The sequence below is a fragment of the Protopterus annectens genome, chromosome 10.part0 (genome assembly GCF_019279795.1).
Source record: "Protopterus annectens isolate FY-2018-M chromosome 10.part0, PAN1.0, whole genome shotgun sequence".
In the NCBI taxonomy this organism is placed as follows: Eukaryota; Metazoa; Chordata; order Ceratodontiformes; family Protopteridae; genus Protopterus; species Protopterus annectens.
In genome coordinates this window covers 1442838232-1442857393 of record NC_056744.1, presented here as the reverse complement: position 1 = coordinate 1442857393, position 19162 = coordinate 1442838232, and the positions used below count along the sequence as shown (strand labels likewise).

The 19162-nt window shown below is 39.9% G+C and overlaps 1 protein-coding gene across 1 annotated transcript in view; it reads right to left on the bottom strand.

The window, feature by feature from the left end:
- The window catches only part of LOC122814297, a 780122-nt gene that overhangs the window by 420319 nt on the left and 340641 nt on the right, over nucleotides 1-19162 (bottom strand). The window contains exons 40-41 of the mRNA XM_044086885.1: nucleotides 8829-9089; nucleotides 2852-3112 (exon numbers count right to left, since the gene is read on the bottom strand). Of these exons, the coding sequence (XP_043942820.1) occupies nucleotides 2852-3112; nucleotides 8829-9089 (522 nt within the window). The remainder of the gene's footprint in view (nucleotides 1-2851; nucleotides 3113-8828; nucleotides 9090-19162) is intronic.

Here is a 19162-nt window from a genome sequence, read left to right as displayed (position 1 = left end):
TCTAGTTATTACCAACCAGTTTACCTGCAGCCTGATGGACCTTACTAATGCTTCTTAAGCAACAGACATTCCATTTGATAGAAACCTGTGACATTTCTTTAGAAGTAACTCTGTCTCAAGACAGTTATTTGTGAAGCAAAAATAAATAAATAAATGCAGGGTCAGTGCTGTGGCCACGGGCGTGAACAGGCAGTAAACACAACATGGCAGGAATAAGAGAGCGGTTTAAATGTAATCACATATGAGGCAAAAAGATCAGGATCGACCTATTTTATGAAGGCATCAGGTGGGGAGGTTGGTGTTAGAGGATAAAACAGCTACAGGCCCATCTTTAGAATGAAAGTAGTTTGATGATCTTCATCTTTTTTAAAGACAAACTGCACTTTGTCACTCCTTCACTTCTTAGTAAATTACTTTCAGGGCAGCAGTTTAAACAAACCAAGCTAGTTCAAGAAAGGATTCAACAAAATAAGATTTTTCCTGCCGTACTCTATTCCTTCATGAGTTAAGAAAGTGAAACCAAACTAAGCATTAAAGGAACAGAAGATCACAGTATATTTACTTGGTAATGGCTGGTGGGAAAAAAATCATCCACCAATCTGTAAGACAAAATTGATAGCTGAATGCTTAGAATATCATTAGCTGTGGGGGAAATCCAAGATGACTTGAGAAAGCTATGGTGGTATCAGTCCATAAAGAGTATAGTGGGAACAACACTGGGAATGTATACCGGTCAGTCATGGCAAATTATGCAAAATACTGACTGAGAGAATGGTGTTCTTGGAGCATGAGAAGAATCAATATGTCAGCTGTCTCATATCTGCGGCCTGAATATCCCACCAGACCAGTGTGATTCAGTTCATGACTTGGCAGCTGTGGAACTGACCAAGAACAACATGGCAGCTATGATGCATCTTGACATTAGTATGCCTCTTCACCTCAGTCCTACACCACAGGCTAGAGAAGAAACAAATAAATAACAATAGGAGGACTGTTTGTTAAATGGGTAGAAGGCTGACTGCAAGAAACAGTACAGACATAGTGGTAAAGGGACACAGTCAGTAGACGGGCCTGTGACCAGCAGAATACTTCAAGTGTCAGTCTCAAACATAGCGCTCTTCAGTGTGTTTCTGACATAACGGGTGGCTGTGAGGAACATGGCAGCCCCTTTGTGAATGACACTAAAAGTGGAACAGCAGTAGTGGCTGAAGGAGCTACCAACAGACTTAAGGAGATTTGCAATCTAAATGAAAAGATCCTAAATAAAGTTGAGTGATAAGTTTAGGATCCTGAACAGGGGGTATGTCAATCCACATATGTAGCAGAAACTAGGAGGGACGTCACTCAATGGAAACTGAATGGCAGTAGGACCTGTGGGTACTAGTGATTGTACCCATGGATCATCTAATCTATGAGTCTGTTTGCCTGGACTGCTCTCTGCTGCGTGTTCCTACTACACACTGTGACTGCATTAACCAGCTTCAAATATATCAGGGAAGTGCTTTCCATTTTATTTCCATCCATGTGTTTTTAAAGTGCCTTTATGGCTGATTAAATAATACTATTTATTGTGCAAGAGTTTTTTTTGTTTGGGACACTTTTTGACTTTTTCTTTCCACTGAAGATAGGGAATTTGCTGAATTTCTGATCATTCTTCTTGCTCTGAGCTTAATTTACAGTAATTTATTTGGTTGTGACTTTTACTTGCAGCTTTTAACTTGTGCACCATATCAGAACCTGCTGCTCTGTTTGGTTGAGCTGATTTATGAAGCATTTCCTCACTACATACTACAATTGGATTAACCATTTTGTAACCAGATTTGACCTTGCTACTGGTCCTAAAGGCGTCAGGGAATTATTTCTTATTTAATCCAGTTCCATCTGTGTGCTTGTAAAATGCATTTGTTAAATGTGCAGCTTTTAAACTTCGCTGAATAGTAGAACCTGCTGCTGTATTTAGCTGGATTCTGCTTCGTTTTCTCTCTGCACATGGTTCTGTGGTTAATTGTCGAAAGGAATAGTCATCGAACGGCACATCATCGAATGCAAAGCATCGAAATGTCATCCATCAAAAGTGCATTTCATCAAACATGTGAGACAGTGAAAGTAACTACTTGGTCAACAATTCCCCCTCTCAGAAATGGCAGTATGTCACACCCACCCATGTGGGGAGCTTTGCCCCCACACCTCCCATACCCCTCCCTAACTAAATATACCAACTCTGAGACTGCACTACCGTGAGGAAAACTGAGACAGGGAAGTGATGGCCAGGTGGTTACTTTCCCTGTCTCACAGGTTCAATGAAGTCCACTTTTGATGGCTAGAGTTTTGATGCTTTGTATTTGATTATGTGCCGTTTGATGGTTATTCCTTTCGATTATTAAACATAGACTCCTCTACACACAGCTACTCAATTGACCATTTAAAATCAGATTTGACCATGGTGCAATGCACAAAGCATTGAGGTGCATTACACTGTATAGAAAAATGGGTAGTTTTACATTATTTATAACTATTATCCAGCATTCCCTACATTCATCTCGGTCACTTGCTTAGTTTGCATAGTTGCTAAAGGTTGCATCTGGTAGTGGAACTTGGCTCTGAGCTATGCTCATTTGTACAGTGATGCTGCTAATTTTTGCAGAATTCCCTGGTGCTGCCAGTTTGTCTCCATAACTTATCTACTGTTATCTTTGTGAAAAAATACATTCTCAAAATTTTTTGGGTCCCCCACCTTCATAATTACAGAATGTACTTTTCTTACTTCATTTTTCCACAAAATGTTAATGCATATGATTCACAGGTAGCAGACAAAAAAACAGTAAAAATAATTATTTCTCTAGAAACGTACCTGTTCTTGTAGTGTAAGAAGAAGCTGGAGGTGAGGTGCAGGACGAATCTGATGCTGTAACATGTATGATGTATGCAGTTCCACACAGCAGGTCTTGAATTTCACACGTGCTTATTGCTGATGTACATACAAGTAAATTGCCTTCTGTGTCTTCGGCTACTGCTCTGTAGTTTTGTGCTCCCCTGCTTAATTCCCAAGCTATTACCGTTGAATTGTTGGGACAGTTCTCTAGGATTCTGACATTTTGAGGAATACATGGCACTGTGAATGTGAAAAAAATATAATTACTGCTTGCATTATTATACTGTTTTCTGGCAGCAAATCATTTGCAGGATAAAACATAACTCCTTAAGCTCTAAATGAAGAAATCATATAGCAGGTAAAATTCTGGATGGTTATTTGAAGCTCAAATACTGAAAAGTTCTGTATTCGACAGATAACCATAAGATTCTTATTATCTGGTACACTCTGTAATACTGACATACATGAACATGTTATTTAAGAAACGTTCACACTCATTTCTGCTGCTGTGTCATGTAGTCAGTGCCAAATTGTTAATAAAGTGTTAGTTTGAATTCATGCGGGCAACAAAGCAATTGCTGCTCATCTCAGCCTAAGTCTTAACACACACACATTAACCATGAGAATTTGTTGAATTATCTGTTGACGATGAGGTGCATCTACTGGTAGCATGAGCTGATGTCTTTGTCCACCTCTGCAGCCAGAAAATGGCAAGTTTAAAGCAAAGCAGTTCATAGAATGTTTTGCAAGAGGGAAAGAAGTTTGCTTTGCAGCTTGGGTAACCATGTCATTACCGTAAAGCAGGTTAAGTCACTAGTCAGATTCATAGGTTGGTGCTGATGCATGAACTGGACATCACAAAACATCTGTTCACTCATTAACTCTAATATCCCATTGATGTTGCTGTATTTTGTACATACTCCACATGGACAGTATTACATACATACCGGTTACTGTTTCTTCTCTGTTTGATATATTCCTGGATGTGTACCAGGTATTTCAACTAATTGTTGTTTGGTGCACTTTCTAGGTAACTAGGACTGTCCCTCAGCTTTCCCTCCACTTACAGAACATAAACACATTAACGGTTGCCTTCTAGGTTCTATATTACTCTCACATTCCTTGCTTTGTGAATTACTTTGTACCTGAGCCCCATTACTATTCCTTTCAAACAAATTTTATTTTGGGTTTGTTTCTACATACCCAGCATTTCCCTCTCCAAAAAGCTGAGACAATGCGGATCTTCTTTCTGATCTAAGCACATTTTCTATTCTAAGCCCTTGAGCTTCATGCCATGATAACCCGTGTAACATTAAAATATTGTCAGATTGTTGTCATAATAAATACTTCAATCTATCTCTGTGTAATGAAAAACTTTTGGCATTGACTATCATCCAGATGACTTAGATTTGTCTAGCAATCCAGGAGACAGTGTGGGCGAGGAGTCAACATCAGAAACCATTTGAAAAAAAAAAAAAAAACTTACATATACTAAGTCCAAGATTGCCATTTGTCAGAATATTCCCTTTTCACTGAGATAGGGTAATGTTGTAGTTGCTATATATAAGTTTTGGGGTGTGAGGGTTTGTCCCTCTCATTGGGAGGTCAAGGAGAGTCTAGTCCCTGCAAAAAACAAGTTTAAAGGAGAAGAGCTATGTTCAATATTCACTGTACTCCTATATTTTTGGTCCTTTTTTTGGATATGTTGGCACTCAGCATTACAAGTGCTGACATTTCAATAAGCAGTCATCAGCTGAATCTCCCATCCAATGGGAATGAGGTATGTGAGACATCTTTAGGGAGGCTCCAAATGTGCATTCCATATGGGAAAAGGGAACTTAGGAGCATAAACCCAGGAAAGGAGTGCATAGCTGAACTTAATGGATGTATGGGAACATGCATCTCTCCTGGGCTCAGCACAGATTGCAGTGTGCACTCCAGGGAGATAGGAGTACACAGAAGAAAATCTTGTAGCACCTAGCAGTTGATGACCAAGATCCTCAGCACTGTTCTTTCTCTTCCAGTGTTCTGTGCCATTGGAAGACCAGAGTAATAAATATGTCTGTAAAATATTGCACTAATAAAGGAATTAATGTTTCTAAGACTCTCTGGTTTGATAGGAAGCATTTAAACAAGAGAACAAAGACTGAGAAACTTACTGACTAAAATGCTTGGTGTTTTAAATGGATCTACTACAACAACTAACCTTCTGTATCCTGACAATACACCTGCTTGCTACCACTTGCTTGAATATAGGTGACAGTACACTAAACACCAAAAGTGTGATAAGAGACTTAGGTAACCACATCGCCACAACAGTCAGGAAATCCTTCTATGTGGCACACCTCATCACTAAGGGCTTTTCATCCAGAAAAAAGGAGGTCATTGTCCCACTGTACTCATCCCTCATTAGACCCATTATAGAATACAATGCCCCATTTGGTATGTACCTCTCAAGACATCTGCAACAACTGGAAAGGCCGCAGAACTACTTCACTGAAAGAATCACAGGCCTAAAGCAGATGCCCTATGCTGACCGCCTTAAAAAACTCAAGCTATACTCTGTCGCATATTGTCTACTCAGAGGTGATCTCAAACCAGACCTGTTGGACATGCTACACTTAAAGAAATCCCAATCCCTCAGAGCCACACGCTCCAGGGATCTAAACTTTGTCATCACAATAAACAAAACATGCTGGAGCGATAGGTTCCTGACCCAGAGACTCCCCAGACTCTGGAATAGATTGCTCATACATGTCAAGCAGAGTGCCTCTTTGGCCCTCTTCAAAAGGAACCTTGACGATTGGATGGGAGAAAGGAAATTCACCCCGGGGATCACGTCAGTCACCCTGCTAGACAGGGGTCCAGGGAAGTAAATAGTGTGGGAAGAAATAGCCAGGGAATTGTTATGGCTAGGCTTTTATAGTCGCTAGGGCTGATAGCCTAGTACCAACCTATGAAACTATGAATAGACACGTGCTTTGAACTCTTACTAGTTCAATCTTCCATAAGTACTTAGCCCTACCAGAACCTTAACCCTAAAATTCATCTCTCACTCCCTAATCCTAAATGCCCCCTACTACTCCCTAATTTCCGAACTCATATTCGAGCATGAACAGCTCTCCTTCCCCTTGGGTACTTGTTCAGACTCATATTCAAGTTCAAGAACAAGCAGACGCGTACATGAGCTACAAGGTGCTTGAGTCCCTGACTGTGAGACAGTAGTTTTTGAGAGTTTGTGACTTGAGCACCTGTAGTGAATCCATTTTAATTTCACAATATGAATCCAAACATACAGATTTTACTGTCATGCATTTCAAATGGATTTATTGTACAAAGATATTGATGTCTAAAATGCCATCAAGCATGGAGCACATAAAAAATTAAGTGCAAGAACAATGCCGGCATAATAAGGGATCCTTAAAGTATACCATACTTATTTATGTGAGACGATGATGATGATTTCTGTTAGACACATTTAAGAAATAGACTGAGATGCCTTTATTCATGCAGAAAGTGTAGACCATTCCAAAAATATAAACAAATGTACAGGAAGCAAGGCAGAGTTGTATCTGTAGAAAATAAAAAAGGGAGGGGGAATTCAGAGGCCAGACCTGTGACTTAATATAAAATAGAAACATAAATTATAAAAAGGGAAACATTTAGAGCTGAATAGAAAAGATCAAAGAAAGGAGATTAGAATTTAAGACTGAAAATGGCTAAGAAGGAAGAAGAGAAGGGTATGAGTGAAAAGAAACTTGAAAAAAAAAAACGGGAGACCTTACATAAATCATTTTCTTCAGATTTAGTTTTCTTTTATGAAGAGGGGAGGACAGATCACATGTATAAATAGGTTCAAATGTAGCAGGGGTAGCTTGTGATACAGCCTACTGGGTTGCAGCCCCCCCTTCAACCTCCAGGTAAAAAGGGAGAAAAAGAACTGTGATCATGCATGGAGCTCCAAGGAGTTCCAGAAAAAACTGGCTTATTCCAGTTGCTGGGCTGTTTTCAAAACATCCCAGTATAGGTTTCCCAATCATTAATCAGGATTGATCAGCACCATTTGGCACTGAAAGAAACACTGCTCAATGAGCATCTGGGTTGCTGCAGGAAGCAGCGAGGAACCCTTATTGGCTCAGGCTCCCTCAGGTGGCTGATGGGTATGGTGATTGTCTGTGATGAAAATGAATGAATGTGCGTGGAAGAAAGCTTGCAATGTTTGTAATACTAGCAAGTTGGACAGCATTGTTTCACTTTCTATCACAGTCATACATCAGCATTGAACTTAACATGTGGCTGTCTATGGTGTCCTCGTCATGGTGTGTGATATCAGCTGATCATTAGCAGAGTGCTGCATTGAGTAGTGTCACCATTTGACAGTCTTTGGTTCTCTGGCTGAGTTTTTTGCCTTCTTTGTGGAGTCTGCATGTACTCTCTTTTGGTTTCTTCTCACAGACCATTTTCTCTATGATATATACCTCTGGCCATTTCACATTTATTTTCATTTCATTCTAACACCTGATGGGTACATGGAATGTAACTATCTCTCCTTGGAGGGGCTAGAAGGGAGACACTTTTCTCAGACAGGATTTATTTAATCTTTGCATTTTTATTCCCAGTTTATTGTGTAACTACAGTTTTGTTATCTTTGAACATTATGCTTGAGACACAACTTATTTTTCCTTGAAAGAAAAAAATGACTGAACTTTTTTTCCTTACTCATGATTTGTTTGTTCAGGTCAACATTAAGCCAAAACCTAGGATCTAGATCCCTATACTTCTGAGTGCCTAACAGCCCCTAGATCCACAGCTTAATTCAGTTCATCTTCCAGATGTAGTGCAGTAGAATCTTGACCAACATGTGAAAAAGCAAGAAAGAAGTCACCTATCTGAATGTTGTCAGATGAAAATCAGAGGTAATAACAGGGAAGGGGCACAGGGGATGTGCAGGGGGGACTAGTGTGCAACAGTGGTGGTAGAGGGGAGCTCCATTTCACCTAAGGCCTGGCCTTGCTGATTGCAGTCAGACATGTGAGAGATATTGTGATGTTCCCACTCAGGGCCAGTAATCAAAGAGCCTAAATCCTCAACACTGGCACTGGAGAGGGACGTTCACATGGAACAAAAATGGATACACTGTCTGCATCAAGCACAATTTCTTTTAAGAGCACATTTGTCTCCCTCCAGGTCCCCAGTAAGACTCCCCACTGGCATAGCTACAGAGCTGAGACCTCAGCTGAGTGTCGAAGCCAAGTTCTCCACCAATCTCTCTGTGAAACCAGTGCTTCGTGTCCCTTCTCCAAGCAGCTGACAAACAAACCCTTTGAGATTTGATTTTTACACACACACACACACACACACACACACACACACACACACACACACACACACACACACACACACACACACACACACACACACACGCACAGACTTGCTAAGATCTGCTGCAGCTCCTGAAAGTCAATAAGCTCAGAATCGACACTTCTGTTACATGCAGAGATAAATAGTGGAGTAGTCATTGCTTAACTGAACATTAGAGGTCGGAGGACTCCCACTGGAGACTTGAGCTGGGAGGAGCGTGGCTCAGTGAAATTTGTAGTGCAGCCAAGGAGTGGAGTCTAGCATGGCCATACCATATTCCTTTGTACATGTGTATCCAGTGGACTCATTTTAATACTTTAACTAAACATTGCCTAAAGTGGGCCACAGTGTAAACGGTCATTTACCTTCCCTTTCACTTGTGGTAGTTTGTAGCCCCACACATTTGGATTCAAAATTCTGGACATATTTACCACTTGAATTTGGCATCCATCCAAATTCTATGAAGAATTCTTAACTTTATGGATTCAATTGCTACTTTAAATGCACTGTTAGTTTTTTTTTGTAATTGATAATTTAAGTAATGTGTCACAAAACAATACCGGTATTTTCAGCTAAAATTAACAAGGTTTCATACCTGTTTGTATATTAACTACAGATGTTGGTTTGCTCTGACTCTTATTGTCTAATGCTTTGACAGATATGTTGTACTTCATTCCACAGTGCAGTCCCACAAGGTCACAAGACAGGCTGTCCGTCTTACAAGATACTTGACTACCATCACTTCCTGTTGCAGTGGTGATGTAATATTGTGCTCCAGCACTGAGATTCCATGACACATTGGCTGTATTTGTTTCACAGACCAAATATGCACCAATGTTGCTTGGAGTGCAGGGCTCTGTGTTGAAATAAAGAAAATAATGTTATTTTTTATATCCCCAGAGAATCTCATTGCATACTGAAACTTCCAGCATAGTTGTCACAGAAACAGGGAAAAAGAGAGAACACATAAACACGCTCCCTGAACAGGCATCAGATAATCTGCTGTATAACATGCTTTATTTAAATGTAACATGTTTTTATTTTCATACCAGTATTTTTCTCAGTAAAAGCACATGAAACAATAACTAGTCAATGAAAAGATCTACAGAGTTTACTGTAATTGCAAATCCACACCTACTAGATAACTTCAAATTAAAAGCTGAAGTCACTTTGCATAGAGGTGTGTGAAAATTTAAATATTTAACATAAACATTTTACACAAGCTGATGCAGTGTGGATCATGCCTCTCAACTGTTCAGATTCTTACAGAATGTCCAGATCTTTGCCTTAAGTTTTGGATCTGTTCCAAATAAATGTGGTTTTCTGTAAAATCGTTGAGGATTGAAATCACTAAATAACAACAGACATTTGAGGTTCAAACTACATATTCTTCAAAAAATGCATGCCAATGTACAACCTATTATTCTAGCAACTTTCTAAGTTTATAAGAGCAATATTTAAAATCTGTCCCTATTTTTGGGCCTTTCTCCCCCCACTGTTTTTGCCTTTGTCCAGCTTTCTTGTGCTAAGAGGTTAAGGTATGGTATATATATACATATATATATATATATATATGGGATCCGGACACATGATCGACTAGCATATGTCCGAATCACAAAACATCGAACTATGTGTGCCTGCTTCGTAGATTGGACTACAGTGCGGGTAAGGGAACGTTTCCTTTTCCCCACTGTAGTGCAATCTTGAAGTGAGAATAATAAAGTAGGGGGGGTGTGGGGGGCACAGCGCCCCACCTGCAGAAACGTAGATTTTTTTTTTGAACTACACATACACGGAAGCCCTTTTCGATGTTAAGCACTTTCGTGTATGTGTGTTCGATGTTTTGTGATTTGGACATATGCTAGTCGAGCATGTGTCCTAGACCCTATATAGATATATATATATATATATATATATATATATATATATATATATATATATATATATATATATACATTTGTTCATTTTACTGCATTTCCTTTTACATTGAAATGTCAGTTCTTTGAAAGGTTAAACCCCTGGCCCTGTGATTTAATACATTAACTTCATGATGGGTGGTACAACCACAAACCCCCCCAAGCACTGGTACACAGCTGTGTGTGAACTATGACATTGATAACATTATTTGATTTGATTACTTTTATGCAACCATAGTTTTAGTATATATAACTATCATGGGTGTGGGGGCAATTCTTCCTATGTTGGAGAGTATGAGGAAGCAGAACACCTCATATAGATCCACGTAGGTTGTATTTGAGGTGTGTGACATTCATCAAGTATAAATCATCTGCCATTTTCTTAGGGCGCCTATGCATACATTCATTTTCTGAGTTTGTGGTGCTGTTTCTAATATGTTGCCTTGTTGACAAATACTGATTTCATTTAGTTGGGTGCAAAAGACTGTGTTTTGCTGGGTACTGTAGAAAATAAAAATGTATACAATTCTTGTGTGCATGTGCACTTGTTGGCAGTTTGAAGTAATCATTTTGATGTATGCTTGGTATGTTTGAAGACTCATAGTGAATTCCTTTTGAACCCACAGCAGATTCTATAGTTAGAAAAGTTTCATGAACTGAAGGCTAAAACCGATTTGTAGCTTTAGACTTGTGTAATCAGATTGGATATGGCCAGAATTCTACAAAACTTGCAGTACAGTCATTTGTTAGCAGTTAGGCACAGAAAAGAGGAAAATCCCAGGATGCAAAAAACTCCCTTAACAGCCTCAGTAAGAAGCTGAGATCCCTCATAATATCCTCCAAAGCTAGTTACGAAAATAAAATAACCAAAGATTCCAAAGACAACCACAAGGCATTCTATAACTATGTCAAGAATCTAAATGGCAATGCTCAGATCTGCTCTGAGCTACAACAGAATGGCATTAAATATACTGATCCCAAGGATATTGCCAATATCCTGGCAGATCGATTCAGTGCCAACTTCACCCCCCTCTCACCCCCTAAATGGCCCATCTCAATACCGGAATATTGCCAAATTCCGGTAATAACGGCCACACAGGTAAAAAACACACTCTCCAAAGCTAAGAATACAGCATGCATGGGACCAGATGACATCCCAGGCTGTGTACTACATGAACTACAAAATGAACTGGCACCTCACCTAAGTGTCATGTTTAATCATACCCTCACCTCAGGCTTCATGCCCACTGAGTGGCGCACAGCTACAGTTATCCCACTCCACAAGGGGGGATCCACCTTGGATCCCGGGAACTATTGCCCCCATCAGTCTGATGAGCCTGATCTGCAAGGCCATGGGACGTATTATCATGGAACTTATAAACAAAGACATTGGCAACCTTAAAACACTGGACCCCACCCACATTGGGTTCGTAAAGGGCTGATCTTGTCTCCTGAACCTGACTGACTTCTTTGAATCAGTCTCCAGAGCCGCGGACGAGGGTAAGGCAGTCCACACAGCCTATCTGGACCTCGCCAAGGCCTTTGACACCAGCCCCCACTCTGGAATCATAGATAAACTTACTAAGCTGGGCATTAATCCCTACGTCACTCAATGGGTTGCCAACTGGCTTACTGACAGAACATACACTGTAAAAGTAGCTGACTCCAAATCCAGCTCCAGACAAGTGACAAGTGGAGTACCTCAGTGTTCAGTCCTGGGACCTCTCTTGTTTGGCATCTACTTCTCTGAAGTACAGGCCAACACTAAGGAACTCTGGCTAACAAAGTTCGCAGATGACTGCAAACTGGGAGCCATTATTGAATCCCCAAATGATGTGGATAATCTACAAAAGGGCCTTACAGAAACAGATGCTTGGTGCCAGAGCCATGGGCTCAAGCTCAATGCCAACAAATGTATAGTTACACCCTTTGGGAAAAAACATGTACCCGTGAATTACCACATAGGTGGCAGTACACTAAACACCGAAAGTGTGATAAGAGACTTAGGGACACAGGTGGACAGTGGTCTCACCTTCAATAACCAAATCGCGACAACAGTCAGGAAATCCTTCTATGTGGCACATCTCATTACTAAGGGCTTTTCATCCAGAAAAAAGGAGGTCATTGTCCCACTGAACTCATCCCTCATTAGACCCATTATAGAATACAACGCCCCATTTGGTATGTACCTCTCAAGACATCTGCAACAACTGGAAAGGCCGCAGAAATACCTCACTAAAAGAATCACAGGCCTAAAGCAGATGCCCTATACTGACCACCTTAAAAAACTCCAGCTATACTCTGTCACATATCGTCTACTCCGAGGTGATCTCTGCTTAATATACAAGGCCATGTCAAACCCAGAGCTGTTGGACATGTTACACTTAAAGAAATTCCAATCCCCCAGAGCCACATGCTCCAGGGATCTAAACCTTGTCATCACAATAAACAAAACATGCTGGAGGGATAGGTTCCTGACCCAGAAACTCCCCAGACTCTGGAATAGACTGCCCATACATGTCAAGCAGAGCACCTCTTTGGGCCTCTTCAAAAGGAACCTTGATGATTGGATGGGAGAAAGGAAATTCACCCCAGGGATCACGTCAGTCACCCTGCTAGACAGGGGTCCAGGGAAGTAAATAGTGTGGGAAGAAATAGCCAGAGAATTGTTATGGCTAGGCTTGTATAGGCCCTAGGGCTGATAGCCTAGTACCAACCTATGAACCTATTCTAAATCTCTCTCTAAAGTATGATACTTTCCCTGAGAAATGTAAATCTGTTGATGTCATTTCCTTATCCAAACAAGGGCTAGTGTCTCTAACCAAAATCATAGAAAATGCAGCAGAATGAAATTCAAGGCTCACTTAGATGCATATGGCTTAATAAACAAGCAACACAATAGCTTTAGGATGGGTAACAGCACAGCCACTGACTTCTTTTCACTAGTCAACACCAAATTTAGAGCAACAGACACAGAAGAACTGACGGGGTAGTGTCTGTGTACCTAGGCAAAGCATCTGATTCTGTGACCATTCAAAACTTCCATACAAACTATTGCTTTTTGGCTTAAAACCTTAGCATTAGCATGAATTTACAAAGTAATTACAAAACAGAATGTTTTGGTTGGTGTCAGATAGGAACTACTGCCAAGCATGTTCAGGTAGCCGAAAGCTACGTGTAATCAAAACAAAATCACTCTAGTTGATAAATACATTCTGTAGTAGGCAAAAAAGCTTTTATTACCAGAGCATTGTTTGGTCACTTCCTACTGTGTTTGCGCACAAGATGTACTTATTTTAGACAGTAGCCTAAAGCCACCCTATGGGTCAGTCCTTGGAGGAAGGTCACTGACCAGAACACTGAGCTTAAGCTTCTCTGCCTCTGTATCACTAGTAACACTCCAGCAATCCTTAACCAGTGCCACTGAAACACTTTCCATTCTGGGACCCAGGCTGTGGGACACCTTTTCAACATCAGTTTCAAAACCACCAACCCAAGTTTCTTTTAGGGGGAAAATTGTTTCAGTACTTCAGCACAAAACAGTATGGAAATGTTTAGAGGTATCTATAATTTTTCCTTAAAAATCACTGTATTGTAGTGTTTATTGAATGTACTGTATGTTTATTTTACCAAAGGACACACTGATAAATGGGCACAATAAAGTATTTAGATGACAGATTAGATATGTTTCTATCACTACAATGTATATGTCATCAAGTGTTTATTATCACTTTGTATGCATCAAAAAAAAAAAATAGCACCACACTGTACATCACAGATCACCATAACTTTGTTTCACTCACAAAAACGAAAAAAAAGAAACCCCACACACACTGTACACATAAAGGCTATAAATACTAAGCTTGTGAAAACAAAATAAAACATACAAAAACACAAATGGAAAACGGAACTACTGTCAAAAAGACTTTAAATTATAGTCTGCACTAAATAATAACACATAAGAGAAAACATAATTTTTCTGGAGATGTATTACTATAATCATCATACATCATCATCTTCTTTCAGCTGTTCCTGTTAGGGGTCGCCACAGCAGATCATCTGTTTCCATTTCTTCCTTTTCACTGCATCATGCTCTTTCACACCAACCGCCTGCATGTCCTCTCTCACCACATCCATAAACCTTATTTTAGGCCTTCCTCTTTTCCTCTTACCTGGCAGCTCCATCCTTAGCATCCTTTTCCCAATATACTCTGCATCCCTCCTCAGCACATGTCCAAACCAATGCAATCTCGCCTCTCTTGCTTTGTCTCCAAACTGTCCAACCTGAGCTGACCCTCTAATATAATGATTCCTAATCCTGTCCATCCTAGTCACACCCAGTGTAAATCTTAACATCTTTAATATTGCCACAATCAACTCTGACTCCTGCCTTTTCATCAATGCCACCGTCTCCAACCCATAAAACATAGCTGGTCTCATTACCCTCTTGTAAACCTTCCCTTTCACTCTTACTGGTACTAGTCTGTCACAAATCACTCCTGACACTCTTCTCCACCCATTCCACCCTGCCTGTACTCTCTTCTTCACCTCTCTTCCACACTCACTATTACTATGAACTGTTGATCCTAAGTACTTAAACTCATCCACCTTTAAAAACTCTACTCCCTACATCCTCACCATTCCTCTACCCTCCCTCACATTTACACACATATATTCTGCTTTAGCCCTGCTGACCTTCATTCCTCTCCTCTCTAAAGCATATCTCCACCTCTCCAGGGTCTCCTCAACCTGGTCCCTACTCTCACTACATATCACAATGTCATCTGCAAACATCATAGTCCACAGGGCCTCCTGTCTGATCTCATCTGTCAACCTGTCCATCACCACTGCAAATAAGAAAGGGCTCAGAGCTGATCCTTGATGTAATCCCACCTCCACCTTAAACGTATCTGTCACTCCCACCGCAGTCCTCACCAATTTCACACTACCCTCGTACATATCCTGTACCACTCTTACATACTTCTCTGCCACTCCTGACTTCCTCATATAATACCACAACTCCTCTCTAAGCACCCTGTCATATGATTTCTCTAAGTCCACAAAGACACAATGCAACTCCTTCTGACCTTCTCTGTATTTCTCCAACAACACTCTCAGAGCAAATATTGCATCTGTAGTGCTCTTTCCTGGCATGAAACCATACTGCTGATCACTAATCATCACCTCCCTTCTTAACCTAGCTTCCACTACTCTTTCCCATAACTTCAAGCTGTGACTGTTCAATTTTATACCTCTGTAGTTACTGCAGCTCTGCACATCACCCTTATTCTTAAAGATAGGTACCAAAACACTTTTTCTCCTCTCCTCAGGCATCCTCTGACTTTCCAAAATTTCATTAAATAATCTGGTTAAAAATTACACTACCATTTCACCTAAGCACCTCCATGCTTCCACTGGTATGTCATCGGGGCCAACAGCCTTTCCATTATTCATCCTCTTGATAGCAGTCCTTACTTCCTCCTTGCTAATCTGTTTCACTTCCTGATTCACTATCCCCACATCATCCAACCTTCTCTCTCTCTCATTCTCTTCATTCATCAGCCCTTCAAAGTACTCTTTCCATCTCCTCAACACACTCTCCTCACTTGTGAGTACGTTTCCCTCACTGTCCTTTATCACCTTTACCTGCTGCACATCTTTCCCAGCTCTGTCCCTCTGTCTAGCCAATCGGTACAGATCCTTTTCTCCCTCTTTAGTGTCCAATCTCTCATACAACTCTCCATATGCCTTATCCCTAGCCTTTGCAACCTCTATAATGATACCACAAAATTCCAGAAACATTACAAAATTAAAATTTACAGCAAAACAACAATAGAAAATGGTAAACAGAGCAACCTAATTCATAGAAACCTGTGTAACCTGTATAAATCCCTGTTCAACAAACTACACAGTTACTTCATCCAGCAAAATGAATGGGAAACAGTAAGCAAAACTATACAAAATAAAAAAAAACAGATAACTAGAATATGCAATGTTTGCATTGGTGTGTTAAATAAAACACCTTGTGCTGTAGAATTGCATTTTATGACAAATGGTAAATCCATTTCTTGAACACTCAACCCAAACTGCAGGATATTTCATTTTTAATATATATACATGGCTATATACATGTACAATATATTCAAAAGTTGTGTATTCACCATAAAGATAAATATGCATGGTTGTGATTCCTTCTCCTCAATCAATAAGAATAATACATTTATTTATTTATTTTTTTAGAAGAGTTCTGTTATCATATTTGACAGATATGCACTGATGTGCCTTGTGGTGAATATTACCCAAACATGTAATAAACTGTCCCTCTGTTAACTGACTACTTGTGGTCTGAGTTCACTCAAGGTGACATAGTTGGACACCTTATCTGTGTGCCATGAGATAGCATGTTATTTCAAAAGGAAACTCAAATATCAACATCCATTTTGGAAGGGGAGTTAGCAATTTTAGTATAGCATATGCCTGTTATTTATTGGGTGGCCACGATGGTGCAGTGGTTAGTGTTACCACCTCACAGCAAGAGATTCCCTGGTTTGATTCTTGGCTGGGGTGCCTTCTGTGTGGAGTCTGCATGTCCTCCCTGTGGTTGTGTGGGTTTCCTCTGGGTGCTCTGGTTTTCTCCCACATCCCAAAGACATGCAATAGGTGGATTGGATACTCTAAATTGGCCCTAGGTGTGAGTGTGTGTGTGTGCCTTCTGCAGAAGGTTGGGTGCCGGGCTTGCAACTCAACACCATAAAAAACTCCACTGCCAATCATGAGCAGATAGATGATCTGCTGTGGCGACCCCTAACCAGGAAAAAGCCAGAAGAAGATATGCCTGTTATTTATGGGTTTGTTCTAATGAGTTGGCAGTAAGCTGACTTACTTTGTATCCATTTATTTATATCAGTTATTTATTTTGTTTTTGTTGACTGGGATAGTCCAGCTGGGTATAAAACCCTTTTTCAACAGAGGCCCAGGGAGAAAAGGTCCACAACTGGTTTACAAGAAATACATTTTTAATGAGGGAAAAACAGTTTTTGATTTCCAACCAAATACAAACTTTTGATTTCAGACAACTTACATAATTCACATGAGTAAGCTGGACACATATAGTTAATAGCAGTGTCTTAATGATAAGAAATTGAGTGCAGTAAAGTGCAATTATGGCATATTATTTTCAGAAATAGCTGTTCTATCTGGTAGTTTTAGCGCTATCCAAGATTGGAGCATTGGCATATTCACTGACTGTTCAGGTGCTGAGTTGTGCTTTGAAGATGGGACATTTTTGCATGTGTTTGATTCAATTAGAAAAAGCATTCCAAATTTTAGAGATGAAATTTGAGTAGAGAGAGTGACCAGCAGTATTATAGGATTTGGTAACTAGCAAAAGGGAATTTTTTGTTGGTCTTAGGTTGTGTTTGTTAAAGTAGTTAATAAGATGGATATGGATACAATTTAGTCTGTGATTTATTTATTATTTGTTTACTGGGAGAGTCTGACTTGGAACAAAGCCAATTTTCAGCAGGACCCTAGGGACAAACACTCCAGACACATGTCTTTGTAACGTTGAAGGAAATCAGAGCACCCTGAGGAAACCCACACAAATGCAGGGAGGACATGCAGTCTTTGCACAGAAGGCACCCCAGCCGAGAATCGAACCAGCGAATCTCTTGGTGTGAGGTGACAACGCAACAACTGCACCACTGCGCTGTCCAGATTTCAGCAGAGTTCCCTGCTATGTATAAGGGGATAATGTAGGATGTTTCCATATTGTTGGGACATAGCTTTCAGTTATAGAGCAATTAATTCATATGAAAATAGGGTAGAAGAGAACGTCTTCTGCAAGACTCAGACATTCAGCAGGTAATTTGTCAGCTTGTAAAGTTGTTTTTAATTTGCTTAGTACTTTTCTTACTGTGGAAGTCTGAACAGTTTGCAATGATAAAGTAACTGGCTAGTCATCAAGAGGATGTAGGGTTGTGAGGGGGGTTTGTATAGAATGGAGTTTATGGAACAGGAGTTAAATTGTGTTATGCTTTTTGTGTTAGAAACATTTGGGGTTGGAGTGGACAACTTTTTTTATAGTGGACAAAAAAATGTTGGGGATTACTTATTTATTTATTTTTTACTTTGTATGTATTTATTTGCTATATAGCAGTGTTTGTCTTTGTTGGTTTGTTTTTGAAAGATTTTGAAGTCTCTGAAATGTTGTAGGCTTTGTTGGGTTTTATTAGCGTATTCTTATTGTCATACTTTATCTTTCAGTAACTGCATGGTTTCTTTAGTTAACCACAGGGCTGGTATAGGGTTCACTGACTTTGTTCTACATTAAGAATGTTTAGGAAGGTGTTACTAAAGTGGCCTACAGCATTGACTAAGGGTAGTAGCTTAAGTGAATTCCTGTTGCAGTGTTGGGGTGAGGAAATGAATGCTTTCTTGTTAAAAGTTTTTAGGTTACACACTTGTTTATATGTGACTGTTTTGTTTGGGAGGGGGCATTGTCTCAGTATGTAAGTTGGAAGATGATCACTAATATTATCTGGTAGACAGCCAGAGAGGTTTATGTTTCAATTTTTGTTTGTTAGTAGCCAGCCTAGAGTTGTCCATTTGTTTTTTACTGTCTGTATGGGTTGCTAATTGTATTAGTTGGGAGAACCCAAACAAGTTTGTTAAATTTTCGGGATGTCAGGAGTTACATGTGTTCCAGTCAACATTGAAGTCATCCATTATTATTGTTTCTTGATGGATATTTTCGGATATCCAATGGAAGATATCCTAAACTATAGTGGTGTTATTTCCAGGAGTTATATAGACACCTGTTATGGTGGTAGTTTTTTTATCATTTATTTTATGTTGTGTAAGTATTATTTTAGTGCTGCTAAATTTGGTGTGTTAAGACTGAAAAGGTCAATTGTAATATTGTTCTTGTATAGAACTGGTATTCCACCAACTCACTTAGCTATTCTGTCTAATCTGTGTATATTGTATCCAGGAGGTAGGATTTTGTTGTATT